Consider the following 25,328-nt stretch of genomic DNA (forward strand, 5'->3'; position numbering starts at 1 on the left):
TTCATATCTTTGGAATATCAACACAGACTGCATTAATCTATCTATCTATCTATTGCCAGACACCTTAATCCCGTAAGGGTGGCCACAAACAAATCACCTCCATGTTGCCATGTCCCCCGTCATTTCACTGTCCCAGCTCACATCCCCCTCTCTCATATACCTCTCCACTCCATCCCTCCATCTCATCCTTGGCCTCCCCTCCCTCTCCCCCCCTCCACCTCACTCACATACATTCTCCTCGTCATTTTCTCACTCTCCATCCTCTCCACATTGCCAAACCACCACAATATGTTTCTCCTAACACTTCCTATCACATCCACATCCACACCACAACGCTCCTTCACTTCCTCATTTGTCAGCCTCTCTCTCCATGTGACTCCATATGCTCCTCTTAAAAAAATTCATTAATGACACATGTAAATATTAATGTAGTAGTAGTAGTGGTAGTAGTACTTATAGCCTCATGTTCATCTAACTCCAAACCAACTAACTGGAGGGTGAAGTTACCCTCCTGAAATCTACCATCCTCCTTTTCTTGGAGTGGGGGGGGAGGGGGAGGAAGACAGGAAGAGACTTGAGGAACACTTGTATGACCAGGCAGCTCCACTGCTCAATTATATCAGCACCACCTCATGAAGGCAACCCTCTCCAGCACTGATTACTCATCTAACAAAAGAGGAACTATAAAGCCACATAAGCAGATGAGAACATAAACCCATGGGCTATATTCCTATAAGCTTAGGAAGCCTGCCAGCACCTCTTTCTTACCCCATCATTTCTGTTGATGGAAAGTTAATAGTTTCCTCTATGATAGTTGCAGAGAATTCATTGACAATAAAACAAAATTTTAAAAAAGGATATCATGAGTGTAGAGGTCAAGGGCAAGGCTAGTTAAATGACAAAGCTGAGTAACCTAGTCCCAGGCCCCTACACTCATGATGGGGTAATAAAGGAGTGGACGATGAATAATTGAATAAAACTCTGTATGATGTGAAGCATGCAAAGCAGAAACACTAAGAAAGAGGTTCCAGATAGACTCCTATGTGAATGAAAATACAACAAACTAGGGATGTGAAGGTTCTACAGATTGTCCACCTTAACCTGGCTTAGAATTTTCACCCTTCGCAACTTATTTCTCACAGCTCTATGGCCAAATGGTTCTATACTAAAGCTCTACATCCTTCTCAATGGACTTCTTTATGATAAACACCATATTCCAACATAACTTGTAACGGCTCAATATTCAAGACAGAGAGATGGCAATTTCAGGTCAAGTATAGAATTTGGCATAAACAAAAGAAAAATTAACATCTTCACCGATAATAACTTTTTCCAAACAAAATGGCAGAGCAACTTTACAGTGTTAATCTTGTATCAACATACTATAAAACATAAGCTTAACCCCTTAAATTCAGTCATGCATTTTTTTATTCTACTCTTGCTAACTTCTAACCTTTCTTTCTATTTTCAGATTATTTCATTTGGTTGAAGATAGACTTCTGAGTGGGAGGGTTAATGCAGTCTTCATGAACATCACAGGCAGAGATCTTTCAAAAGCTACATAAGCTCATCTACTCATACCAAGAATAAAATAAAAAATACGCTATTGGATTCATGGGGTTAATGTTGGTCCTCCCAAGATAAACACCGAGTAAACAGAGTAAATGTTCCACATACTTTACAGCACACATCTCAATGTCTTCTATAACAAAACACTGCCAGTGAATCAGGTAACTTATTACTTAAATACGATTCAGTAAATTATCAAATTCCCTCCTATTACACGTGGGATCTTATTCTCCCAACTCTTGCACACGTATTCCAGAAACTTCATTAATATTACAGTATACTTTGTGCTATCTCACCCTTTACAATATACTGCACATATATTGCACAACAGAACCTAGTTAAGTACTGTACACAACTCTACTCAGTAACAGTGACTTGATTATCACAAATTACATAATCATATAAGTAAAATTAAGTACAGTATATAACACTCCCTTCCCTTTCATCCACCCATCATCCAATCCTATACTACCCTATCAAGAGCATATGGGTCTGGGGCAAGGCTATTTCCTTCACACATTTCAGAGTGATCAGTTACATGGCTCTTAGAGCCACTATGTTATTCTTCTAGGTTACATCTAGTTAAGGGTGGCTAAACCACTATATGACAAAATGTCCTGCCTTTTAATTCTCATAAGTCAGTTCCACAGCACAGTACATTACTGCCTTCATTGGACAATGGATAAACACAAAGTAACTGCATGGACAACTTTGCTGAATCATCTGGTGCTTATGTCTGTCTTTAAAAAGCCTACCTTTCCAATTACAGACTGCTCTTCCAACACACAAACTAAGAATTCGGTAGCCAATCTATATAAAAAAAAAAAAAAAAAAAAAAAAAAAAAATTGTCATCAATCTCTCACAACATATAATTTTATTTCTCATAAAAAGTATAAAATATTAATACCTGTATGGCTTAACCAGTACCATTCTATATGCCACTCAATATGACATAACCAATTAAATCCAAATTTATACATCACAGAGATGCTGCCATTCACTCCTCCATAACGTCTACAGATTAAGAGTACCAATATTAGCATCATTTTAGTTAGCTACACCAAATAAGGCCAAAATTTAACACATCAAGCGAACAGATGACAGAAATGATAAAATAAAGCTACTGTACTTAATAACATATTTTATACTGCACAGGTTTTGACAGCAACATACATTTATGGAGGATGAAAGGAAAGGGCAAAAATATCTGCACAAACTAGATGATTACAGTGGTCAAAACAATCACTCAGGGATCTCCTACTCAAACACAAATGCTTAAACCATGACTGTTTAGCCAATTGGGCCTCTTGTTCAGCTTGTTTTCTTGGAAACATGTTGGTACAGTATAAACAATTTGGTGATCACTCCATTCTTGCAAAATAAAGATTAACTCTCTCTCTCTCTCTCTCTCTCTCACACACACACACACACACACACACTAAAAGCTAAATAAAAGCATAATCACAGAGAGAATATTACAAAGATACTTCACAGGGGTCTGTATATTTTGACGGTAGAATGTGCTTCAGTAAAAATGAAAAGTTTTATGCACTCCTACCTCAAATCTACTAGTTCACCATCAGTATCATATACAAAGAATACCAATAATGTTAACAGTATACTAAGGAACATCAAGTATTTCTGTATTTTATATAAATAGTAACTTAAAAAAGAGATTCACAAGCACTGGATTAAATTCATAACTTTTCCAAAGCTTTACTTAGAAAATTAATAGTAACAAAACTCATACCGGTATATTATATAGCTATCACTTCCATTTTTAAAACTGCAACATTTGATACAACTGTATTATTGTAATTACATTTTTAAAAATCTTTACCAGCCACAAAAATTATTTACCTAACTTAGTTTCATAATCATCTGAAAAACTCATCCACAGAAATCTCAGGTGCTAAAAAAAAGGCTAGCAATGATACATTCAACAAGGCAACATACCGTACCCTACATCCAAATATGCATAGCTATTTAAGCTTCCTCAACTCGTTTGGTTATTAGTATAAGATGCACCATTTACTAGGCCCTCAGAAGCCCCATGGCCATTCTGGATACCATTAGCAATAACTCCATTCTTCACTATCCCATTACGCTGATGATCTGACTTGCCAACAAAAAAAGGGTGGTTCTTGAATTTCTCGTACTCTGGAAGTGACAGCTGTTTATCAGACTCACTGATGTCATTGTGAATGGCTGCAATGAGCTCCTCTGAAAAACACAGGAAGGTCATGGTAAGCAGGAGCTATTGCATCATCTAATATCAACTGCAAAGTATCTAAAAAAAACAAGAGTATTCTATCTCAATGCATAGATTCCACATCCCGAAGAGAACCCAGGTCCAACAGAATGAAGCATTTTCAAAAGTCAAGAAAGGGGGTACTCCCAAGATTTGAACCTAAAGTTTCACGGCTATGGGGGAGGTACACTCCTCCAGCAACACTCCACCCACAGCAGCCCTGGGACTCAATAGGATACATTAACCCGTCACGTCCCGAGGTTTTCCGCACCTCCGACATCCCCCAGTCCCGAGGTATTTTCGATTTTTTTTTTTTTTGGCTAAAACCTTCGCTTTTGGTGAGAAACATCGAAAATTCATAGAGAAATCGCTCACCTGAGGTTTAAAGTGCCCAATCCAGGTAGGAGTTCCTCCTTACCTGAGTGGGTTTTCTAACATGCTGGCACCAAAGAAAACGAGTTCTATGGGAGGGTAACTATTTCATCCACTCATAAACGGTATTTCTTTATTTACTTGGTACGAATGTACATGTAGTATGACAGTATATTGGTTTTCAAGCAGTAATAAAGGCATTATAAGCATTGTTTCACTCACTAACTAATCACCATACCTGACCTATTTTTGCCACACTACCTGATCATTATTTCTGGCTGTTTCTTCTTCTAATGCTATGTAAACATTGTCCTCCACATTGTCATCGATTGGGGAATCACTCTGGCCCTGAATAACTTTACTAGCCAGGTCACTGGTAACAGGTCCTTTGCCAAGACAATGGCGTGAGGGGGGGAGGGGGGAGGTTATGCAGTGTAAGGCATTGTCCCTGCTTGGTATCTTGTACAGGAATAGAGGAAGGTGTCCGGTGTATACATACGAAAAATCACGTGCGAAAATTGAAAATTGTGCAAATTAGGTACCTTGCAATTGCACGACGTACTGGTACGTCGCCGGGACTGGCAAATGCAAATCGTGGTGACGTACCCATACGTCGTCGGGACGGGGCGGGTTAAGGACAAACTATCAACTATAAAAAATTAAGATATAAACATATTACATGACTGTACTGCAAAAAACAGAACGTCTCAACTCAGTCCTGCTCTATGTGATGTCTGCTGAGAGAGGTGACATATTATGTGACGTGCTGGTTTCACTGCTGTTATACAAATATCCCTTTAATCTAAAGAGGGTGCCATCCAGATTAAAGGGGTTCATAATTCTTCAGGTACCAAAAGAAACTGTGTTAATCATCATCATTATCTTCCCTCTTTTACCCACAGGCAGGTGGGGTGAGGTAGGGTACAGAAAGTCAGGAAAAGGAATGAATATGACAGTGGGAGAACTAATAAACAGCATGCCCAATGAAAAATGGGCCAAACACACGTTCATTCACCATTCAAGACCCCAGAATCCTGGCTCCATCTAGTAGTGACAGCTGTCTAAGCATAGCCTCATAATTACCAATCAGATGGAGTCAATTCAATTATTTAAAAAAAAAAAGTGCTAAACGGCATACACACTTTCATAAAAAATTAATCCAACCAGCTCAATCCCTTGTCTGTTCCCAAGCCTCATCAGCTTTTATACCTCTCTTACGTACACACTCATTTATCATATTTATACACCTTCTTCCTGGACAACCAAACTTCCTGCTACCTTTAACCCGTTAACTGCGGGGCGTCACTTTCGTGACGCTTGGGAGCAAGGGATCATACCGCGGGGCATCGCTTTTGTGATTCTGTGTTATTTTGAATTCACCCGGGCTTCCAAGTGGGGGCTTGTATCATCTATCAGTACTGCCAATGTCCAACACTAGTCAGCACTCCTAATCTCATCTGTACTCCCATCCATTGTTGACAATTTAGCCATTTCTCCCCGTTCTTGACTCCCCTCCCTACCCCCCCTCCATTACCCTATCCTCTCGCCTGCCTGGCCGTGCTACGCTAAGTAAATCCTCCCTGGAATTTTTCACTGATTTCATCCATTGAAATAAGCCCTATGCCCTATTCTTATACCAAATAATATATACAAGAAAGAAATAAGGTAAGTGAGAGTGCCATACACCTGGAATTGGCTAATTATCACCTGAAAACACCTCACGTGCACTCGTTCGCTAATTTTCGCTGTTTTTTTCCCCTTGAAATATGCAGTATAATCTATTTTCGTAATAAATATACATATAAGGAGGGAAGGGAGAAGCCTAATTGATATTTACATTCACCTGGAACTACCTAATTTAAAATGTATTGTCTAGATTTCCTGCCAATCATTTCAGTGCTATACATAGCTGTTCCAAGAGCTAACATTGGTAGTACTGAATATCCCCTAAGTAGGCCTCCACCCGGCCCTCCCTTATCAGTTTACTCTCATCTTCCGAAGTGGAGGTACGTCTGTTTCGTCTTGCTGACTTCAGGGACTTTTTCACCCCCATGCAAAGGGCCCTGTGACCTTTACCCCCTACTAAACCTCGTGTGGAAAGAGGTAAAGGGCTGACAATTGATAAAAGAGTGACTACGATCTTTCTATTGAGTAAAACAGTGCAAGTGGAACTGTAAATAATGTGTAAATAATGTGTAAACAGCAAGTGAAAGTAATGAATGTAAATATACGTGAACAATGGAAAATAGTTTTATAAGTTACTTCAAGTGACAGTGCATAACACAGTGTAAATAAAATAGAAATGTAAATAACGTAAATAAAATAGAGAACGTAAATAGAAATGTAAATGAGTAGTATTATAAGAATACAAGTATATACCCTAGGAGTAATGAAAGTGAAAGTTTCACTCTAGCATGTCTGAATACTATGAGTTATGAGAGTGAAGATGAAAGTGACATTCACTCTCAATGCTAGTATACAGGACGAGAAAGTGAATGCTACGTATTTTACTGAAAGAAATTGAATCCCTACAGTGACAATAAACTAATACTACTGAAGGAAACTTATGGATAAAGACTGTAGATATATATAAATGTTATATAGTAATAGAAATATAAAGTGTGAGGGGTTTTATGAATAATAAATGACACAGTACCAAGAGCGAACTAGCGCAAGTGCGACGGTCAGACGCGCTCATAATTTTCATTGCTTTCACAGTGGGGTTTTTTTTGGAGTATGGATCCCAAACTACTTGAAAATCATAGAGTAGTGTTTATAGTGTTAATATCTGGCTGTGGTAATCATATAACGGGTTGTCGGGAGGGGTAAAGTGGAGACTTCGTTACCCAACTTCAGAGGTCTCCACAAATCCTATGGTAACTGAAGAAGGCTCAACAAACATTCCAGGAGAAAGCTGAAGGTATGTGCCATAAGCATATGTAATTTTAATATTCTAGGGCTAATAACTGATTTTTGGCAAATATTTTTTGAGAGTCTGTCGGAGCCCGAATAACCCCGCGGCACACGCGAAACATCGGTAAACATGCCCACGGTGTAGGGGTTAAACTCATTCACACATACCCTCTTCATCACCTTAATTATATCCATTCTTTCCATATGACCATACAACCTAATCACACTCACTCCAACTCTGCTGTCCATGGACTTCCTAACTCCACATCTTTCACAAATCACGTTACAGTAAAACCTCAATATAACGGACTTTAACAGACCGGAATTCGCTTTATCGATATCAAGGAGCTATCAGACTAAATTCTTAAATACCAGAAAAAGTCCGATAAAGCCAGAAGCAGTCTAGACTGCCTGACCACTTCAGCTATGTTCACCACAATAAGGTAAAAAAAAAGACATGTTTATCAGTGTACAGTACAGTATTATTACTGTGTAAATCTAACTATCTATCTATCTATCTATATATATATACTATATATATATATATATATATATATATATATATATATAAAATACCATTCGATTACTGTAGTGAATGTATAACACAGTACAGTACTGCAATGGTAGTGAAAACAGTTTCAAAACCGTTGGTGCGATCTGGACTAATGTCTGATATATCAGAAAAAATGTGAGTTAGCAGGGGGAAGTCCAGGTGTCACTTTTATCAGAATTTCGCTTTTTTCGGAAGGGCTGGGGCCCCATTTAGTGCGTCATAGTGAGATTTTACTGTATTTCTTATCCACTCTTTGCACTGCACACACATTTCTTAAGAACACAATCTCCACCACACTAACTCCTGACATTTTAAGTCACACCAGAATCTCAAACCTACATGTTAAGGTACAAGTACTGTGTTAAAGGGATATACAAATTCTTCATACAGTGTATAACTTACCCAAAGAGTTGAAATTCTTCTCACCCCGGATGTAGCCAAGCATTACTATACGAAGTTCAGATCCATAAAAGTCATTCTCGAAGACGTGCATGATGTGTGTCTCCTGGAAGAGGTACGCCTCCTGTGATGTAGGTACACAAACACACACAAACACACACACATACATACAAACACAAACAGAAAGGATTAGTAAAGAATTATTAAAAAATAATAAAGCTCATGCATGAGCTTAGGAGGAAGTAAGCTAAGTACTGTACAGGTTAATATAGGATTAGATATGTTGCGAAATTATAAAGCAGATGCATGTGCTAAGCTAGAGATATGTTATACAAGGGTACAAAATGCTATGACAGAAATATTCAAGTTCATGCATAGGTTAAGGACTTTAGGTGGAGGTAAGCTATACACGGAGACTAAAGTGTATGGAAATAAGCTACATAAGGATTAAAAGCACCTTCAAAATATTACACAGGTAAACAGAAAAACTAAGGAGTTGAAGCAGCAGTTTAAATTCAGTATACTGTATCTACAACAGATGCTTTCGACAACACCTGATTTTATACCCAGTACAGCTTCTTTACACATGTTCCAGAAACAAGCAAATTAGCTAAAGCAGTACATCAAAGTGACTGGGTCGTGCTAACATTTCCCTCCTACTTTGTCACATTTCTCTTGCTTCTTTCATCCACTATCACAATAATAAATTAAAGATAAATTACCGTCTCACTGAGCTATACACCAACACCAGTAATTATGGTTTTCTTTGTACTCAAAGTATTGCCTAAAAATGGTTCCCTTTCATCACAAATATATCAAAATTCAGCATTTCTTTTCTTTCCTTTGACACCCAGTCTCCTAAAAACTTCCTTAATTTTCTCACTGCACTTACACCCTGCCTAGGTAAACTCTTCCGTCTTTGTCTATAAATTTGCACCTTTCCTTCTTGCTGGAAGTTTCCTCCCATTCAACCTGTCCCAAAGAAGGGTGACCATTCCCAGCCCTATAACTAGCGCCCAAATGCTTTAATATACAGTACGTCACAAGTTTTTGAGTCTATTCTGAACAAAAAAAATTATAAAGCATCTTTCCTATCACAATCTTCTTTCTGACTGTCAGTATGGGTTCCACCAGGGAGAGTCCACTGGTGATCTTCTCACCCACCTTTCAGACTCCAGGTAATCCACCTTTTGGGACTTTGGCAAAAGCTTTGCCATTACAACTGACATCTCAAAGGCTTTCAGTTGAGTCTGGCACAAAATCTTTAATTTCCAAACTATCCTCTTACGGTTTCTATTCTTCTATCTGTGCCTTCATCTCTAACTTCCTTTCTGGTCGTTCTACAGCTACTGTTGTAGATGGCCACCATTCTTCTCCTAGAGCTGTCAATGGTGGTGTTCCTCAGGGCTCTGTCCTATCACCACCTCTCTTCCTTTAATTCATCAATGCCCTTCTAAGCGCTATATCTAACCCTATCCATTCATACGCTGATGACTCTACCCTTCACCTTTCCATTCGCTTCCTGCAGCGTCCATCTCAGCAGTTACTTCAACAAACAAGGGATGAGGCTATGACACACCTAATGTCTGACTTGGCTCATATCTATGACTGGGGTAAAAACAACCTAGTTGTTTTAATGCATCCAAAACTCGGTTCTTACATCTATCAGCCCAACAAAATCTTCCACAGGACTACCCTCTAAAATTTAACAATGTCCAGCTCAATCCTGCATCATCTTTAAACATATTTGGGATTTCATTCTCCCGGGATTAATCTTGGAAAGAACATATTACCTTTCTTGTAAAATCTGCTTCCAAGATATTGGGTGTACTAATCCAACTCTGTACCTTCTTTAACCCTGCACAGCTGTTGACTTTTTATACAGGTTTTATCCACCCCTGTGTAAAGTACAACTCTTATGTGTGAGGAGGCTCACCACACACAGCTCTTGTCAACAGAGTGGAGTCAAAGGCTTTTTGTCTCAATAACTCTCCTCTTCATAATGGCTTCCTTCAACCTCTGTCTCTTTGCCGCACTGCTGCATATTCATCTCTTTTCTATTGCTACTTCAATGGTCACTGCTCCTCTGAACTGTCTGCTTGCATCCCTCCACTATTATGGCGGGAACATAGCACCCATCTAGCAACAAACTCTCATCCCTTTTCTGTCCAACTCTCTACTGCAAGAGTTAACTGTTACTCCCAATCCTTCATGTATGCAACAGGTCAACTCTGGAACTGTCTCCCTTTGTCTGTTTTTCCTACTGCCTACGATCTCCAGTCTTCCAAATGCATTGTGTCCACGCATCTCGAAATGAATGGATCTTAATTTGGCTCTCTGTTACCTTGTTTTTGTTTTTTTCTTGGAGGAAGTACTTTGCAGGTCCTTGGCCCTTGGTTCCTTCTTCCTTGCATTAAAAAAAAAAAAAGGGGGGGGGAGGGGAGACTTAGTCCTTCCCCTTAACTAAGACTTAATTGACTTCACGCAACCACAACTTAGTTCAGTACAGTGAACAGTATTCAAGTCAGGGCAGTGACATAGTTCTGCCAAATAAAAGCAAACCAACTAAATCTTATCATACCCTTCACTGTTACAGTCACCCTTGGGTAACTTAATCTGGGTAATAAAAGATTATTTTATCTAGCTTTTAGTCCACAGCAGAAAAAGGCATAAGGCATTGGCAGATGGCATTATTGATCAAAGTGCAGCTGAACACTAAGAACATGCAGAAATTACACACGGTTAACCCAGAGTAATTATAGTATCTTTAGCTTCATTACACTTACCTTCAGTTTTATGTGCATGCAATCGAAATGAAAAGCCACACTGAATTTTCCATTAGCATAGACACACATTTACATTACCTCTAAATGTTCCAATATATCATCACATTAACATGGATTCCATCAATATTCATCATCATCATCCAATCCTGTGGTGCCCCATGAGAAGCATAGGAGCCCTGTGCTAGGCAAGTTGGTCCTGACATTTAGAGTGGCATTATGAGAGCAATAAACCCCAACCACCCCTTGGATATATATTTGCACAGGCTCAATCCAATTGGAGTGCCTTAATTACCCACTAAACCACCAGGTACCATAATTTGGTTATATGGTTATCACCTAATGTAGTACAGTAAATGGTTTCCTGGTGTACAAGTAATCATTTGGCTTGTCACTCAGTGTAGAGTCACCTGTAGGCTGAAGGAAGAGGAAAGAAAGATGGAAAGAAAGACAAAAAAGGGAGTGTAAAGTCACCTGTAGGCAGAAATTGGAGCAAAGAATGAAGAAAATAGGAGACAGAATAGGAAGGAAGGAAAAAAGAAAGGAAGAGAGGAAAGGGCAGAAACCTGAGAGCAGAACTACATCGAGTGAGTGGATGGTGAACGCCCCCACCTACCATTACATTAAGAAAAGAAAATCTAGCAACTTCATAAAATGCCAGATCCATGCTCCCGAAATGCTTAATCAACAATACCAATCAATCATATAAATCAGATAAAAGAAAATTTAAAACGCTAAATCAGATAAAAGAAAATTTTAAAAGATGGTGCTTTTGAGAAAAAAAAATATTATCATTATTATTAAAGGTTCACTCTCATCTTAAATGTCGGGACCAACTGCTTAGTCCCTGGCTCCTACGCTCCTCATGGGGCAATGTAGGATTGGATGATGGATGAATGGATGGATGGAATTATTAAAGGTAATTAAGCAGGCACTCATTTTAATCAGGTAAATGAAACAACAAAGAAAAAATATTAATACAGGTAATTATGTAGGCTATCTATCTATTGCCAGACGACTTAATCCCATAAGGGGTGGCCACAAACAAATTGCCTCCATGTTGCCCTGTCCCCTGTCATTTGACTGCCCTGCTCCCAGCTCACACCCCCCTCTCTCATATACCTCTCCATTCCATTCCTCCATCTCATCCTTGGCCTCCCCCTCCTTCTCCCCTCCACCACCTCATTCACATACACTCTCCTCATCAGTCTCTCACTCTCCATCCTCTCCACATGGCCAAACCACCTCAATGTGTTTCTCCTAATGCTTCCTATCACATCCACATCCACACCACAACACTCCTTCATTTCCTCATTTGTCAGTCTGTCTCTCCATGTGACTCCACATGCTCCTCTCAAATAACTCATTTCCACAGCTCTCACTTTTGACTTCTGTAAAGGCACTCACTCATATTCCAAAGTGGAAGGTCAACTGTTACAACTCATGCTGCAACTTTAGGGAAACACATGAATAAACAAACATACACACAATTGCTTCACAATATAATTAAGTAGAGCTGACTTATTTTCATCTGTATTCATAGCATTTCTAGTGTATGAATAATTCCAGAGTGCCTCTCACATACCGGTAATCTAAAAAATGACAATGCAATTAAAATCCTGCCTTAGCTATTTGCTGGTGAACAATGGTGGCTGAAACATGACACCCAGCATCACTAAATGTCATCAACTGGTTATTTATATATATATTTTAAAAAAAAAAAAAGTATGGCCAAAGTTTTCAAAAACATAAAAGTAAATTTTAAACAATACTGTACTCCCTGATAACCTTTAGTTATTTCATAAACAAACAAAAGGAAACAGTCTGTACACTGAATGTCAAATGTATGGTACATACAGTAATACTCCAAGTACTGTACAATTAAAATTTCCCTCAAGCATACTGATTTGAGATATTACACTGCAGATATTTCACATAACCATGAAAACAATCAATCCTTGCTAAAGTCCAGGAAAATACCAAACAGTAGCTTCCCTAATCAAGTAGCCTTCATTACAAGAACTTTTACCTGTAGGAACATAGGATGAAATACTTAATCCAGTAGTAAACTTCACCCAACATTTAGAAAATAGTAAAGTATTGTACAGTATAGACTAATGTACTACTAACTGAACAAAGACCTCCAGATTCAAATTAATAAATGCAAGAGCCCTGGGGCACAGCATCTTGTGGAGGCCCTCTAAAAGGCCGAACACTGAAGATGTAAGGCAAAAGGCAAGGGGTTACATGTGGAAATTTCCCACAGCTGGGTTCACAGCTCAGCCCTGTCCACATATGAATATGGTCTAAATAGTAAAGCAACTGAAGTCCAAAAAGCAAAAGGACACTCCAGAAAATGGGTACTTGTTACTCAAGACAAGCTGGATGCACCACTTACCATGGACTTCTTCTCATTCTTGTAGTATGGGTTCCAGCCAATACTCATCACCATCTTGAAGGTGGGTCCATTGTCCACCTTCGCCCACCCAAAGTAGATGCCAGTGGTGATCTCATCCGGAAGGTGCTCTACTACATGCTCAGGGAAGTTAGCTAGAACATAAAACAAATCAGTATAACCTACTCCACCCATGGCTTGCTGGCATTCAATATTGCATTAAGAAAACTATTGTTCACAAGTAGTACAGTTCAGTGCATAAAACTTACAAAGAATGTTCAAGATTTCTCAGTTCCAAGTGATCTATACAATAGTTCATTAATGCATACAGTAATCATTTGTTTTACCATATACAGTCGGAATTTTGCCAAATACTATTCCACAACAGTCAAGCATAATTAGCTATTGTACCAAACCCATATGAAACCTGATATGCAATTAAGATCTAACCATACACTCACCGATGACACTTAAATGCACTTTACAAAATGTGCAAATCAGCTGTTCATCTCACTCAGCCCTTATCAACTCTACACTTTCCATGACCTTCAAAATGTTCCCCACTTATCAGGGATGTCAAGATTAGAACTTCAACCCACCATGCCGGTGTCTGGTTAAAATTACAAAGTAATAGTATAAAATTATTTATAATCTCTATCTATCTATAGCCCGACGCCCTAATCCCGCAAAGGGTGGCCGCAGACAAAACGCCTCCAAGTCACTCTGTCACCCACCATTTGACTCCCCTCCCCCCAACTCACCCCCCCCTCCCTCATATACCTCTCAACTCCATCCCTCCACCTCATCCTCGGTCTACCCCTCCCTCTCCCTCCCTCCACCTCACCCACATACACCCTCTTAGTCAGTCTTTCACTCTCCATCCTCTCCACATGTCCAAACCACCTCAGTGTATTTCTCCTAATCTTTTCAACCACATCCACATCTACCCCACAACGTTCCTTCACTTCTTCATTCGTCAACCTGTCCCTCCATGTCACTCCACATGCTCCTCTCAAGTAACTCATTTCCACTGCTCTCACTCTTGACTTGTTCCCCTCTTGCAAGGTCCACGCCTCGCTTCCATACGTCAGGGTAGGGATCACAATACCATCATGCAGAGACTTCTTAACTTCCATACTCACTTCCCTATTTCTCATCACTGCTTTCAGCATGCCTACAACCTTCCTTCCCTGCTGTACCCTTTCACGCACTTCATCCCCCAAAGTTCCATCCTTACTCATCACACTACCCAAGTACTTGAATGCACTCACATTCTCCATATCCTCACCATCCAACCTCACTGCACACTCTGTGACTTCATTCCTCTCAAACACCATAACTTTACTTTTGTTTACATTAACTTTCAGCTTCCTCCTCCTACACACTGTCCCAAATTCATTCACCAAACCTTGCAACTCCCATTCATCTTCACTCAACAATACTGTATCATCAGCAAACAGCAACACCGGAAGCTTCCAAATCTCACCCTCATTCGTTAGGGCCACCCCCACATCCACTGCCCTACCTTGTACCTCCTTTACGACCCCATCCATATATATATTAAACAGCCATGGAGACATTACACACCCCTGTTTCAGTCCACATTGAGATCAAAGAACTCACTCAGCTCACCATCCACTCGCACCGTACCCCTAGCTCCCTCGTACATACTCTTCACAGCACTCAACAATTTCCCCTCCACTCCATATATTCTTAATACCTTCCACATACCTTTCCTATCTATTCTGTCATAAGCTTTCTCCAAGTCCATGAAGGCAGCGTACACTTTCCTTCCCTTCTCTAGATACTTCTCCACTAAACATCTTAGAACAAATATCTGATCTACATACCCTTTTCCCTTCCTAAATCCCCCTTGTTCTTCTCCAACTAGCTCCTCTGTCATATGCCTAACCCTATCAATGAGTATTCTACCATATATTTTACCAGTCACACTAAGAAGGCAAATACCCCTATGGTTACCACATACTTCTCTCTCCCCTTTTCCTTTGTACAGAGGAACAATTATACCTGATTTCCAGTCCTCTGGAACCCTTCCCTCTTCCAAGCCAATCTACACAACTTCCATATCCACTCCACAACAATCTCACCCCATACCTAAGCATTTTCACCACATACTCCATCAATTCCTGGGGCCTTTCCCAGCTTAATCTTCTTCATCGCTTCCACTACTTCCGACCTACTGATCTCTTCCTCCCTCCTCTCATCTCTTCTTCTCCCAGCCATTCCCCAACCACTTATACTCACACTGCTCTCACTCTCTACATTCAACAAATCCTCAAAGTGCTCCTTCCATCTCCTCAATTTCTCTCTCTTCTCTACCAACAATCTATTATTCCTATCTTTCACTCCCCTACTATTTCCCCTTTCACACATCCTTACTTTCTTTACCTCCTTCCAAAACAATTTCTTACTCTCCCTCCATTTCACACTCAGATTCCTCCCAAACTCTTCATCCACTTTCTTCTTACTCTCCTTCACCAGTCTCTTAACCTCCCTTCTCCTGCTCACATATACCTCTCTCTTCTCTCTCTCATCTTCTCCCCTACCTCTACTCGCCAACCATTCACCATATGCCTTATTCTTTTGTTCCACAGCTCGTTTCACCTCATCATTCCACCATGCTGTCCCTTGCACACCCTTGCATCTCCTCCTCACTCCACAAACCACCTCACACGCTGCGCTTATCTCTTCCGTGAATATCTTACATACGTCTTCCACCCCTTCCATCTGCTCTAGCTCATACCTTCCCAATCTTTCTTCCACTATGCTCTTATACTCTGTCCTCTTCTCACTATCTTGCAATTTCTCCTCTCTTCTCACAGGAGCTGTTTCCTCCTGTCTTCCCCTTCGCCTCCTCAACCACTTTCTTTGCAGCTCTACCTTGGCCATCACTAAGTGATGGTCCGAGACTCCATTCCCCCACCCTCTCCACACCCTTGCATCCAACACTTGTCTTCTCATTCGCTCATCCACACACACGTAGTCTATCATTGCCTTTCGTTCAACAAGTTCACCATCCATCCTCCTCATTACTCTCCATGTATACCGGTGGATCATCTTATGACGAAAGTAGGTGTTGGCTATTGCCAACCCCTTACCAGCACAGATGTCCACCAAAGCACTACCATTCCCATCTACTTCTGCTGGCACACCCCACTGACCAACCACTCCATCCACTCGTACATTCCCGACTTTGCCATTCATGTCTCCAATCAACAGCACTCTCTCGCTCCTCTCAAACTTGTCCATACATGCTTCTACTCTACTTCAAAACTCATCTTTCACTCTTGCCACTCGATCCTCTGTTGGAGCATACACACATACAATCGCCCATGCTTGTATACCTACTTTCATCCTCACCCATACAATCCTTGCACCCACTGTTCCATACTCTCTTATATTCTCCTTCCACTTCTTGCTTATCATCAGACATACTCCCTCTATTGCCCTCTCATTCTCACTGACTCCCGCACATATACCTACACCGTATTCCCATTCTCTCATCCTTTCACCTTTCCATTTAGTTTCAGTCAATCCACATATATCCACTTTTGCATCCTCAAGCACCTGGACAATCTCTCTCTCTTTCACTTCATCATTCACTCCTCTCACATTCCACGTTCCTACTCTCAGAATGTCCTTTGTCCGTTCCTTAGTCGTCAACGCATGGTCCGTCCGGGTCCGAGGCGCTTTATTTGCTTTTTTAGTTAGTTCTTTTTACGGGGTGGGGCACTAACCCACCACCAACCCTTTTAGTCGCCTCGTACGACAAGCAGGGATACTGGGGGAGTATTCTTGAAACCCCCCTACCCCCAGCTACAGAAATTTGAGAGAATATTGCAGATCAAGACAAATTTTTCATAATAAAATACAGTACTAGAAGTCACTGGAGATATCACAAATGTTACCATGGTCCTCCTTATACCCATAGATCACTGACAACAGCTTACTGTACACTATCAACACTGATTACCTTATCAGTAAATGCTGTAACACTTAAATAATATATACAGAACCTACAGGATGCTACACAAGAGGTATGTCATTATACTCTTATCACTGTAACCTGTTCCCAAACTACAATCTCCCCACCTTTAATTCCAAGTTGTAACAACAGAGGAATACGGTGTGTGCATATATATATATATATATACAGTGGGCTCGGACAGTGCGCGTCACCGTAGTGCGCGATTCGCCTTGTGCACGAGTGACCAAAAATCATAACCAAAAACCCTTTAATGCGCGAGTTTACCGCACAGAACGCGAGGCAGAGGCAAGGAGTGGCTCAAAAATGCCATTTTCTACTAATGCGCGACCACCCCTCACAGAGCGCGTCACGTGTCGTCATGTTGATGCGCCAGACAGTCAAGTTGAGCAGCCTAGCGTGATGGAAGGCAGGACTGAGCTGTGTATGTCAAACATTAGCAAGATCCTTGCTGCCGTAGATAAGCTCAAGGAAGAGGTGAAGGAACAGGAAGTGAGCAACCTAAGAACGGAGGAACTTCTGGTTGGTATCGACAAACTCTTCCGTTTCTACACAGACTGGCACAGGGAAGAAATAAACAGGAGAAGACAGACGCTCATAACAAGCTACACACAGCGGGCTCAAGTTGGTGAAATAGCGGAACCATCGACATCGTCTGCTCCTGTTCCTGTTGAGGATGAAGAGGATGCAATGTCAGAAGTGTCAGCATTGAACTTTGAAGGGTTTATGGCTGAAGTGAGTGACTTTGATGCTCCTGGGGAAGGTGATCAAGAAGAGTCTGCGGAGGGAAGTGTTGGTGCGGTGGGGAGTGCGGCGCTGTAAGTGTTGCCGCGCCTCGGAACCCCTGTTATTTAAGGTCATCAGGCCTGTTGTCTACTGTTGTTAAGGTGACTACCCATATTTTTGTTATTGTAGCTATAGCTTTAGTACAATGTCTGAAACATATGACCTTTATTATGTCTCTAAGGGCCAAAAAATGTCCAGGTATGAGGGGGTACCGCCCATATGTAATTATTCCCATAAGATTATGTACCGGTATTCCTAGTACGCGAATTCCCAGTGCGTGAGCTCGTGCACTGCCCAATCTCTCGCGCACTGTGCGAGCCCACTGTACTGTATATATATATATATATAAATATATATATATATAGTACACTGTATATATTTAAATATGTGTGTGTGTGTGTGCATATATTCATACACACCATATTACTCTATTGTTACAACTTGGAATTAAAGGTGGGGAGATTGCAGTTTGAGAACAGGTTAAAGTGAAGTGATAAGTGTGTGTGTGTATATATATATACAGTAATCACTCTAATATCCGGACGCCCAATATCCGAACATCCCCACTAACCGAACCTTATCGTCCTGGGATCAAACATTCCCAAAATGGTCCGAAAATCCAAAAAAATTGGAAAAAAAATCGATTTTTTGCCGTCCATAATTTGAACTTGCCGCGCGCGCCGCGTGAGAGCATTGTTTTGGTTCGTCATTCCTCCGACGTCTGATAGGGCGCCGCTGCATCCTCCCCACTTCCCGCCTGTCTCTCACCGCGACAAGACCTACGCTCTTCGCCATGGCTGCCCACGTGCTCGCTTTTGTGGTGGTGCCGTACTTGCTGCAAGGCCTCCTGCTGCTCTCTGCCCTACTCTTAGTGTGTGTGATGATGGCCCCGCCTCCTGAGAAAAGGAAGAGAGTGGTGTTGACTCTGGAGAAGAAACGGGAGATATTGGAGAAGGTTGATGCGGGTTGGTCTTCCTCTCGCATTCTCCGCGAGTTCAACCTGGCCCGGTCGACTTTGTTTGATATCAAGCGTTCCCGAGACAAGCTCATGCAGTACACGGCTGACTTCTCGTCGAGAAGCAAACGCAACGTGGAGAGGAAGGTTATGTTTACCCCCAAGTATGCAGAGATCGACCGCTCCACGTTGATTTGGTATCGACAGCAACGTGCAGCTGGTGTGATGGTACATGGAACGGAGCTGAAGGCTGCTGCTGAGAAGTTTGCAAGGCTTCACGACGCCCTAGACTTCAAGGCATCCGAGGGTTGGCTCTTCGCGTTCAAGTTGCGACATGGCCTTACTAACCGTAAAGCACATGGCGAAGCATTGGACGCTAACGAGGATGGAGTGGACGAGTTTCGGCACAAGGTGAAAGGCTTGATCGACAGGGAGGGCCTCACTCTCGGTCAAGTCTATAACGCTGACGAAACTGGCCTATTCTATCGCTCGGTGCCAACGAACACTCTCGCCGATGAGACGGATAAGCGTGCACCTGGCCGCAAGCTTTCTAAGGAACGGATATCTGCTTTGTGTTGTGCCAATGCTAACAGCATGCACTGGCTTAAGCCCGTTATTGTTGGCCGTGCAAAGCAGCCTCGGTGCCTTCGTGGGGTGATGGATGTCCTTCCTGTCATATGGTACCATTCTTTGAAAGCATGGTTCACAGCTGTGATTTTCAAAGACTGGTTTCACCATCACTTCGTCAAGGAGGTCATACATTACCAGACGAAGACACTGGGAATTCCTCGCGACCAAGTAAAGGCTCTCCTTCTCCTCGACAATGCACCTGCCCACCCGTGCGACAAGGACTTGGTTGCTGAGAATGGCCGTATTAGGTGCATGTTTCTGCCACCTAATACGACTGCTCTCATTCAACCAATGGACCAAGGAGTGATCGTGGCAACAAAGCGCCTGTACCGTCGGAAGTTCCTGGACGAGGTGATGGTGGTTCTCGAGGACGAGGACGAGCGCAGGGAAGGACGTGACACTCGAGGCAAGCGGACTTTGGAAAACCTTCGCCGCTACAACATCAAGTCTGCGCTGTACAACTGGGCTAGTGCATGGAAGGAAGTCCCTGTGAAAACTCTTGAAAATGGTTGGTCTCGTCTGCTTCTCGGAACAGATGTGGAGTACGATTTCCTAGGGTTTGACGTGGATGACTTCCATGCACGGCTACGTACGCACGGCGACGATGTTGATGTGGACGATGTTCGTGAGTGGTTGGACGACGACGAGGGCGATCCTGGGTATCAGACGTTGTCTGATATCGAGATCGCGTCTTCGGTTGCTGGTGTCAGTCCCGAACTTGAAGATTCCGACGACGAAGGCGATGATGATGCAGACTCCACCCAGCAGGACACTACTCCAGCCATCCCCAAGCTGAGCGCACTCCGGGAACATCTAGAGTTCGTCCTAGACTACCTGGAACACCCGGACTGCGACAGGGAGATGGGGCCCTTGGGACTCGTGGAGGAAGTGCGTGCTTTCCGGCAGCGCATCATCAATCGCCAGAATCGTCGGTCCTTGCGTCAGTCAACGATTGACAGTTTTTTCAGGCCCGTGACCCCCGCTGTGCCAAGCCCTGGTTCCACTCCGTTGCCTCCCCAAGACAGGCCCTCATGCTCCGAGCCACAGCCCAGCACATCAGCTACAGTGGAGTCACCGCTCGACGTGAGTTTGCGGCTGTCTTCAGAGTCTTCTGTAGTCGGTACGCCATCACCACTACCCACCGATGCACCCCTTGGACGCCTGCCAGTGATACTCTCGGGCTCTGACAGTGAATAAACAGCAAGAACTTCTCCACTAGACCACACGGGAATTTTGAGTGTTGTGCAGTGAAAAAAACGGTGTGTTGTGTTAAGGTTTTCAAGTTGGGAGAAAAGACTAAGTAGAAAAGAAATTTAACGTAACTAACCTTCTTTGTTTTGGCTTTGGAAACTTAAAAAAACTTGGGAAAAGTTAATGTGCAACACTTAAATTTAATGGAACATTATTTGGACTAAAGTGAACACTGTGAAAAGAACGGACTTCTGTGTGTTATTGACTAAGTTCAGTGCAAGACTTCAGGAAGAGCGTAGCGCAAGTGCTTCAGGAAATCGTTCTTACTGTCAGACTCCGAGAGGAGGCGGTTATTCATCGAGGTGGCCAGGGACTTGCTGTAAGTAGCCAAAATGTTTCATGTTGTACTATTTCCCATACTATATTTACCAGAATGTTTCATATTGTATTTTTTCCCATACTATACTTACCAGAAAGTGTCATACTGTACTTCTTTCCATACTAAACTTACCTCATGCATGTGCAGTAGGAATGTGTTTTTCAGGGTTCGGTTAGGTTAGGTTCGGTTAGAGTCCATAAGTACCAGAATGTTTATTAATGTATGAACATACTTCTAAACCCACATTTTATGTGTCTATTGCATTTATTTCAGTCATTTATGTGCCTTATTGGTGTGATTTGGGTGTTAAATAGGTGCTATGCATGTCCGGAGGGAGTTGTATAGGTGTTTCTCTGTGTTAGGGTCCGTAAGTACAAGTCCATAAGCTGGGGCCCAATATCCGGACAAAACCAATATCCGAACCTACCGATGGCTCTATTGATCCGGATATTGGAGGGGTTACTGTATATATATATATATATATATAAACACTGTACTATATATTTTTAAGAAGTTAATCCTCCATGCTAGGATCAATGAACAATACAGCTGTGAAGCATGAGCACTACCACCGAGCTATTCTGGCCCCCTAGAGTAATACGGTACTTGATGATGATGCTAGCCGCGAAGTTCTACAGAAAGGACATACTGTTAAGGTGCAGCATAGCCTTCTTCTGCCACTGACGTACATTTTATGTGCTGCACAAGGACAAAAATCTGGGCCAAGTTAATGTGAAATGTGTAGAGTGATACTGTCTTTTATTTTCCAAGGATTATGGGTAATTTTTGTAGTTTTGGACAGACATGCTTCTTAGATAATTAAGTCAGGTTAGGTCAATTTGAGCAGATCAGTCAGGTTAGATTTGACACGTAAGTTTAGATAGACTAGATTGGTTTGGTTATGTCTGTCTGATTGTGACTGTCCGAAACTGCATGTTTACCAAAATAATGGGTATCTGTTTGTTACTTGACTCACTTAAGCCAGGGATGTCTTTTACATATAATTATTATCACAGACAAACATTCAACTGGAGTGGTTAAATATATTATAGCCTTAATAATCCACTTTCAGAGGCAGTGGCCAAACTGATAGAGAAGGGGTACTGGTATACTGTCTTAATGGAAGTGGGCTCAAATCCCAACTGGGGAAGGGAACAGTTTCGATATGAATTTCATTAAAGTATAATTTACTATCAACCAAAGACCTACTGACGTAAAAAAAAAAAAAAAAAAAAAAACTCACTTATACTATACTGTACTGTACTATACCGGTAGTCACGGTGCGCAACTAAGATTGTCATTATTGTACCCTGGCAACCTACCTGTAAACAGTGCATCCAATTTCATATCATATTATACACGAATCATTATTATACAAGAACATATTACTGGCATACATGAATCACATGCGTATCACATTATACACGAAATCAGACGCACATTGACAGGTAGGTTGCCAGGGCACAATAACGACAACCTCAGAGTCGTGCACCATGACTTTAATACACCAGTCATGAATGAGACAGCCCTAGCATGTATTCAGTATGGATGGTTAAGTTTTGGCGCCTAACGGGTAAGTGGTGACGTGGATGTGTTGGGTATGTACGATGACTGACAGGACTCAAGGAACAGCCTGTTACGCCTATGCCCTGAATCAGATACATAATAATAATAATAATAATAACAACAGAGGCTTTTTCCTAGCTAAACAATACACTGAATTGAGTATTACCATATTTCAAAGAATAAAATAATACATAAATACAGCATAATACAAAACAAGCAGGATACATTTAAATTTACCAGTAACATCATGCATCTCAGGATTATATTTTAGTCAAAATAAAATGTGATACTTTTTTAACCAAATACACTATACACTTTAACTTGGCCCATATTTTTGTCCTTTGCAACTTATTTCAAACCGCACAACAGTTGAAAATGACAATACTACAGCTCAGATTATTAGCAATGCTAACTATGCAGCTGCTGGTCCCCTGGTGCCAGGGTTTGAACCCTGATGCAAAACAGCTGCCATAACTCCTCAGGTATCCATCTACCCTTTGAGTTGGTAGGTAAAATGTGTAGGCTACATACCGGTAGGATGAAACCAATCGGATGTAACCATGGTAACTTGGGTAATGCAGCAGCCTTGTATTCAAGGATGCTGGATGAATAACTCATCACAGGTTCAAACGTCTATGTTATGGAGATACCGGTATGCACTGCACTTTGGTACAGTACCTCATGGCATCTCCCCACCTTTATGGGAGGGAGGGGTACATCCCACTTCTTTGTGACTAGCACCATATTCTGTTTATCTATTTGTAGCCTACAACTCAGCATTCAGGATGGATGGCAGTTTTGGCCCAAACCAGATTAAAAAAAAAAAAAAAAAGTAACAAAAGCATGTTTATGATTCCAGCAGTTAATACCCCTACATATGCTACCCCGCTACACAATAATACATAACCAGCACGACACATAACATTATCAATACTAAATCTATCCCATTTTCCATGGACTATGTTAGTCACTTAAAACAGCGATGCATTGCTGACTTTTAACAATTTATTTTTCGGATTACTCCTCCCATTTTATCGGAGGAGATGGTTCTTCAAGGGTGTGATAGCTCGATGACGCAACACACGGGCATACACGGCCAACTTTCTCTTATTATGGAAAGCACACAGACAGGCTTTCAGGTTCAAACACGTGTGCGATTTTAGCCCGTGTGTATTTTCCTTTCTGGAGTTTCCATGGTTTAGTAATGTTGTTTACCTTTGACCACCCGTTCTCAGAAGCTAACATTCTCAAGTCTTTAGAAATTCGCAACCATGTACTGTACTTCGAGTGTAATATCCACTTCACGTAACAATCGGTCTAATCTACATCACTTAATTAGTTCTTAACACTAACCTGTAGGTATTCCCAGTTCCTTAGATCCCCGGCCAAAGCCTTTGACAACCGTGCCGACAGCGAAGTAAGGCAATCCTCCCCTCAGCGCGGCCATTTCGTAACTGAATGTAAGCGAAGCGTCGTCTGCACGGTCTACCGTCTGCGTCCCACCACCACTCACCATCTCAGCGAGTCTTCACACAATTTCAAACTTTCATTTAGGCCAGTATATTGCATTTATGAAGATATTTTTTTTTCCATGTCTCGATTACTTTCCATGAACTAGTGTATGTTGTACTTAGCAGAAAGCAACATACAGTGAATTACTATGAACATATCGTGCAATGTGCGTAGTTATCGACTCTTGTACAAACATGTAGTTTTGCTACAGACTGACGTACAATTTTGCATTTTTTGTCAGAACATCATTCCGATTAAAAACAGAATAACTGAAGCTGTAACATTTACTATTGTCAATTTATTTTCGCCTCACGAAACTAGACAACGCCCTCAGCTACAATACAACGCAATGGTTACATGAAATTCAATGAGCCTGTCTTCTTATAGTTAAAACGATCCTCTCATCTGACTATATTTGGCCATAAACCGAGCTGAAGAGAGTTTGGAATCTCTGTCAAGCTAATGTGCTATACCGAACCACGACCCATGACAATCATGTGAACTATGGAGGTGAAAAATACACATTTATGATCCAGGGGAGTAAATGTGAATTGATTATGCAGCGATAAAAAGCGAACTTAGAAGATTCTCCACTACCCATTCCAAAATACGACGAATAGTAAAATATATGACCCAAGTATAACATTTCTCATGGTACTCAGCTGCTATGAGACTTGTGCTTTCTTGAATACTGGGTAAGATTCTTTAATTTCATCCCATAAAATGTAAATATAACAGTCCAGTTGTCACACACACACACACACACACACACACACACAAAGCCCTTCTGTCATAACTATGCAATAAGTAGCTTTGCAAGGACGACAGGACGTAAAATTTTTGTAACCTTCTGTCTTTGTCTATCCCACACTCTCAGATCATATACTAACAAGGGAGAAATAATGGTACAAATGTGCGACTCCCATATCCTACGCGACAGCTGTGCCGACGTCCTCTTGTATAATAGCAAAAAAAAAAAAAAAAAAAATCTTGATCAAGTCGCTTTCGTAACTCGAATTTTTATTTGCAGGGAAAACAAGAAACACAGGGAAGTTTTTGCCCTATTT

At 41.4% G+C, this 25,328-nt stretch overlaps 1 protein-coding gene across 1 annotated transcript; it reads right to left on the reverse strand.

The window, feature by feature from the left end:
- Nucleotides 1–2,995: 2,995 nt before the first annotated feature.
- Nucleotides 2,996–24,196, reverse strand: Rfk (Riboflavin kinase). Its single transcript, XM_080272385.1, has 4 exons — nt 24,103–24,196; nt 13,240–13,391; nt 8,062–8,182; nt 2,996–3,793 (listed from the first exon to the last, which is right to left on the reverse strand). Exons 1-4 carry the CDS (start codon nt 24,194–24,196, stop codon nt 3,567–3,569), a joined length of 594 nt encoding a protein of 197 aa, XP_080128511.1. The 3' UTR covers nt 2,996–3,566.
- Between the last annotated feature and the right edge of the window lie 1,132 nt (nt 24,197–25,328).

Source organism: Coenobita brevimanus, chromosome 50, assembly GCF_032717465.1.
Source record: "Coenobita brevimanus isolate Jiangsu-jjx chromosome 50, ASM3271746v2, whole genome shotgun sequence".
NCBI lineage: Eukaryota > Metazoa > Arthropoda > Malacostraca > Decapoda > Coenobitidae > Coenobita > Coenobita brevimanus.

What these genes read in the sequence shown, in the direction of transcription:
- Rfk (XM_080272385.1), bottom strand. Translation starts at nt 24,196, where the DNA reads ATGGCCGCGCTGAGGGGAGGATTGCCTTACTTCGCTGTCGGCACGGTT. An exon ending in GGAACTGGGAATACCTACAG is followed by an intron (nt 13,392 to 24,102) that starts GTTAGTGTTAAG and finishes TTTATGTTCTAG; the next exon opens with CTAACTTCCCTGAGCATGTA. An exon ending in AGAATGAGAAGAAGTCCATG is followed by an intron (nt 8,183 to 13,239) that starts GTAAGTGGTGCA and finishes CCTACATCACAG; the next exon opens with GAGGCGTACCTCTTCCAGGA.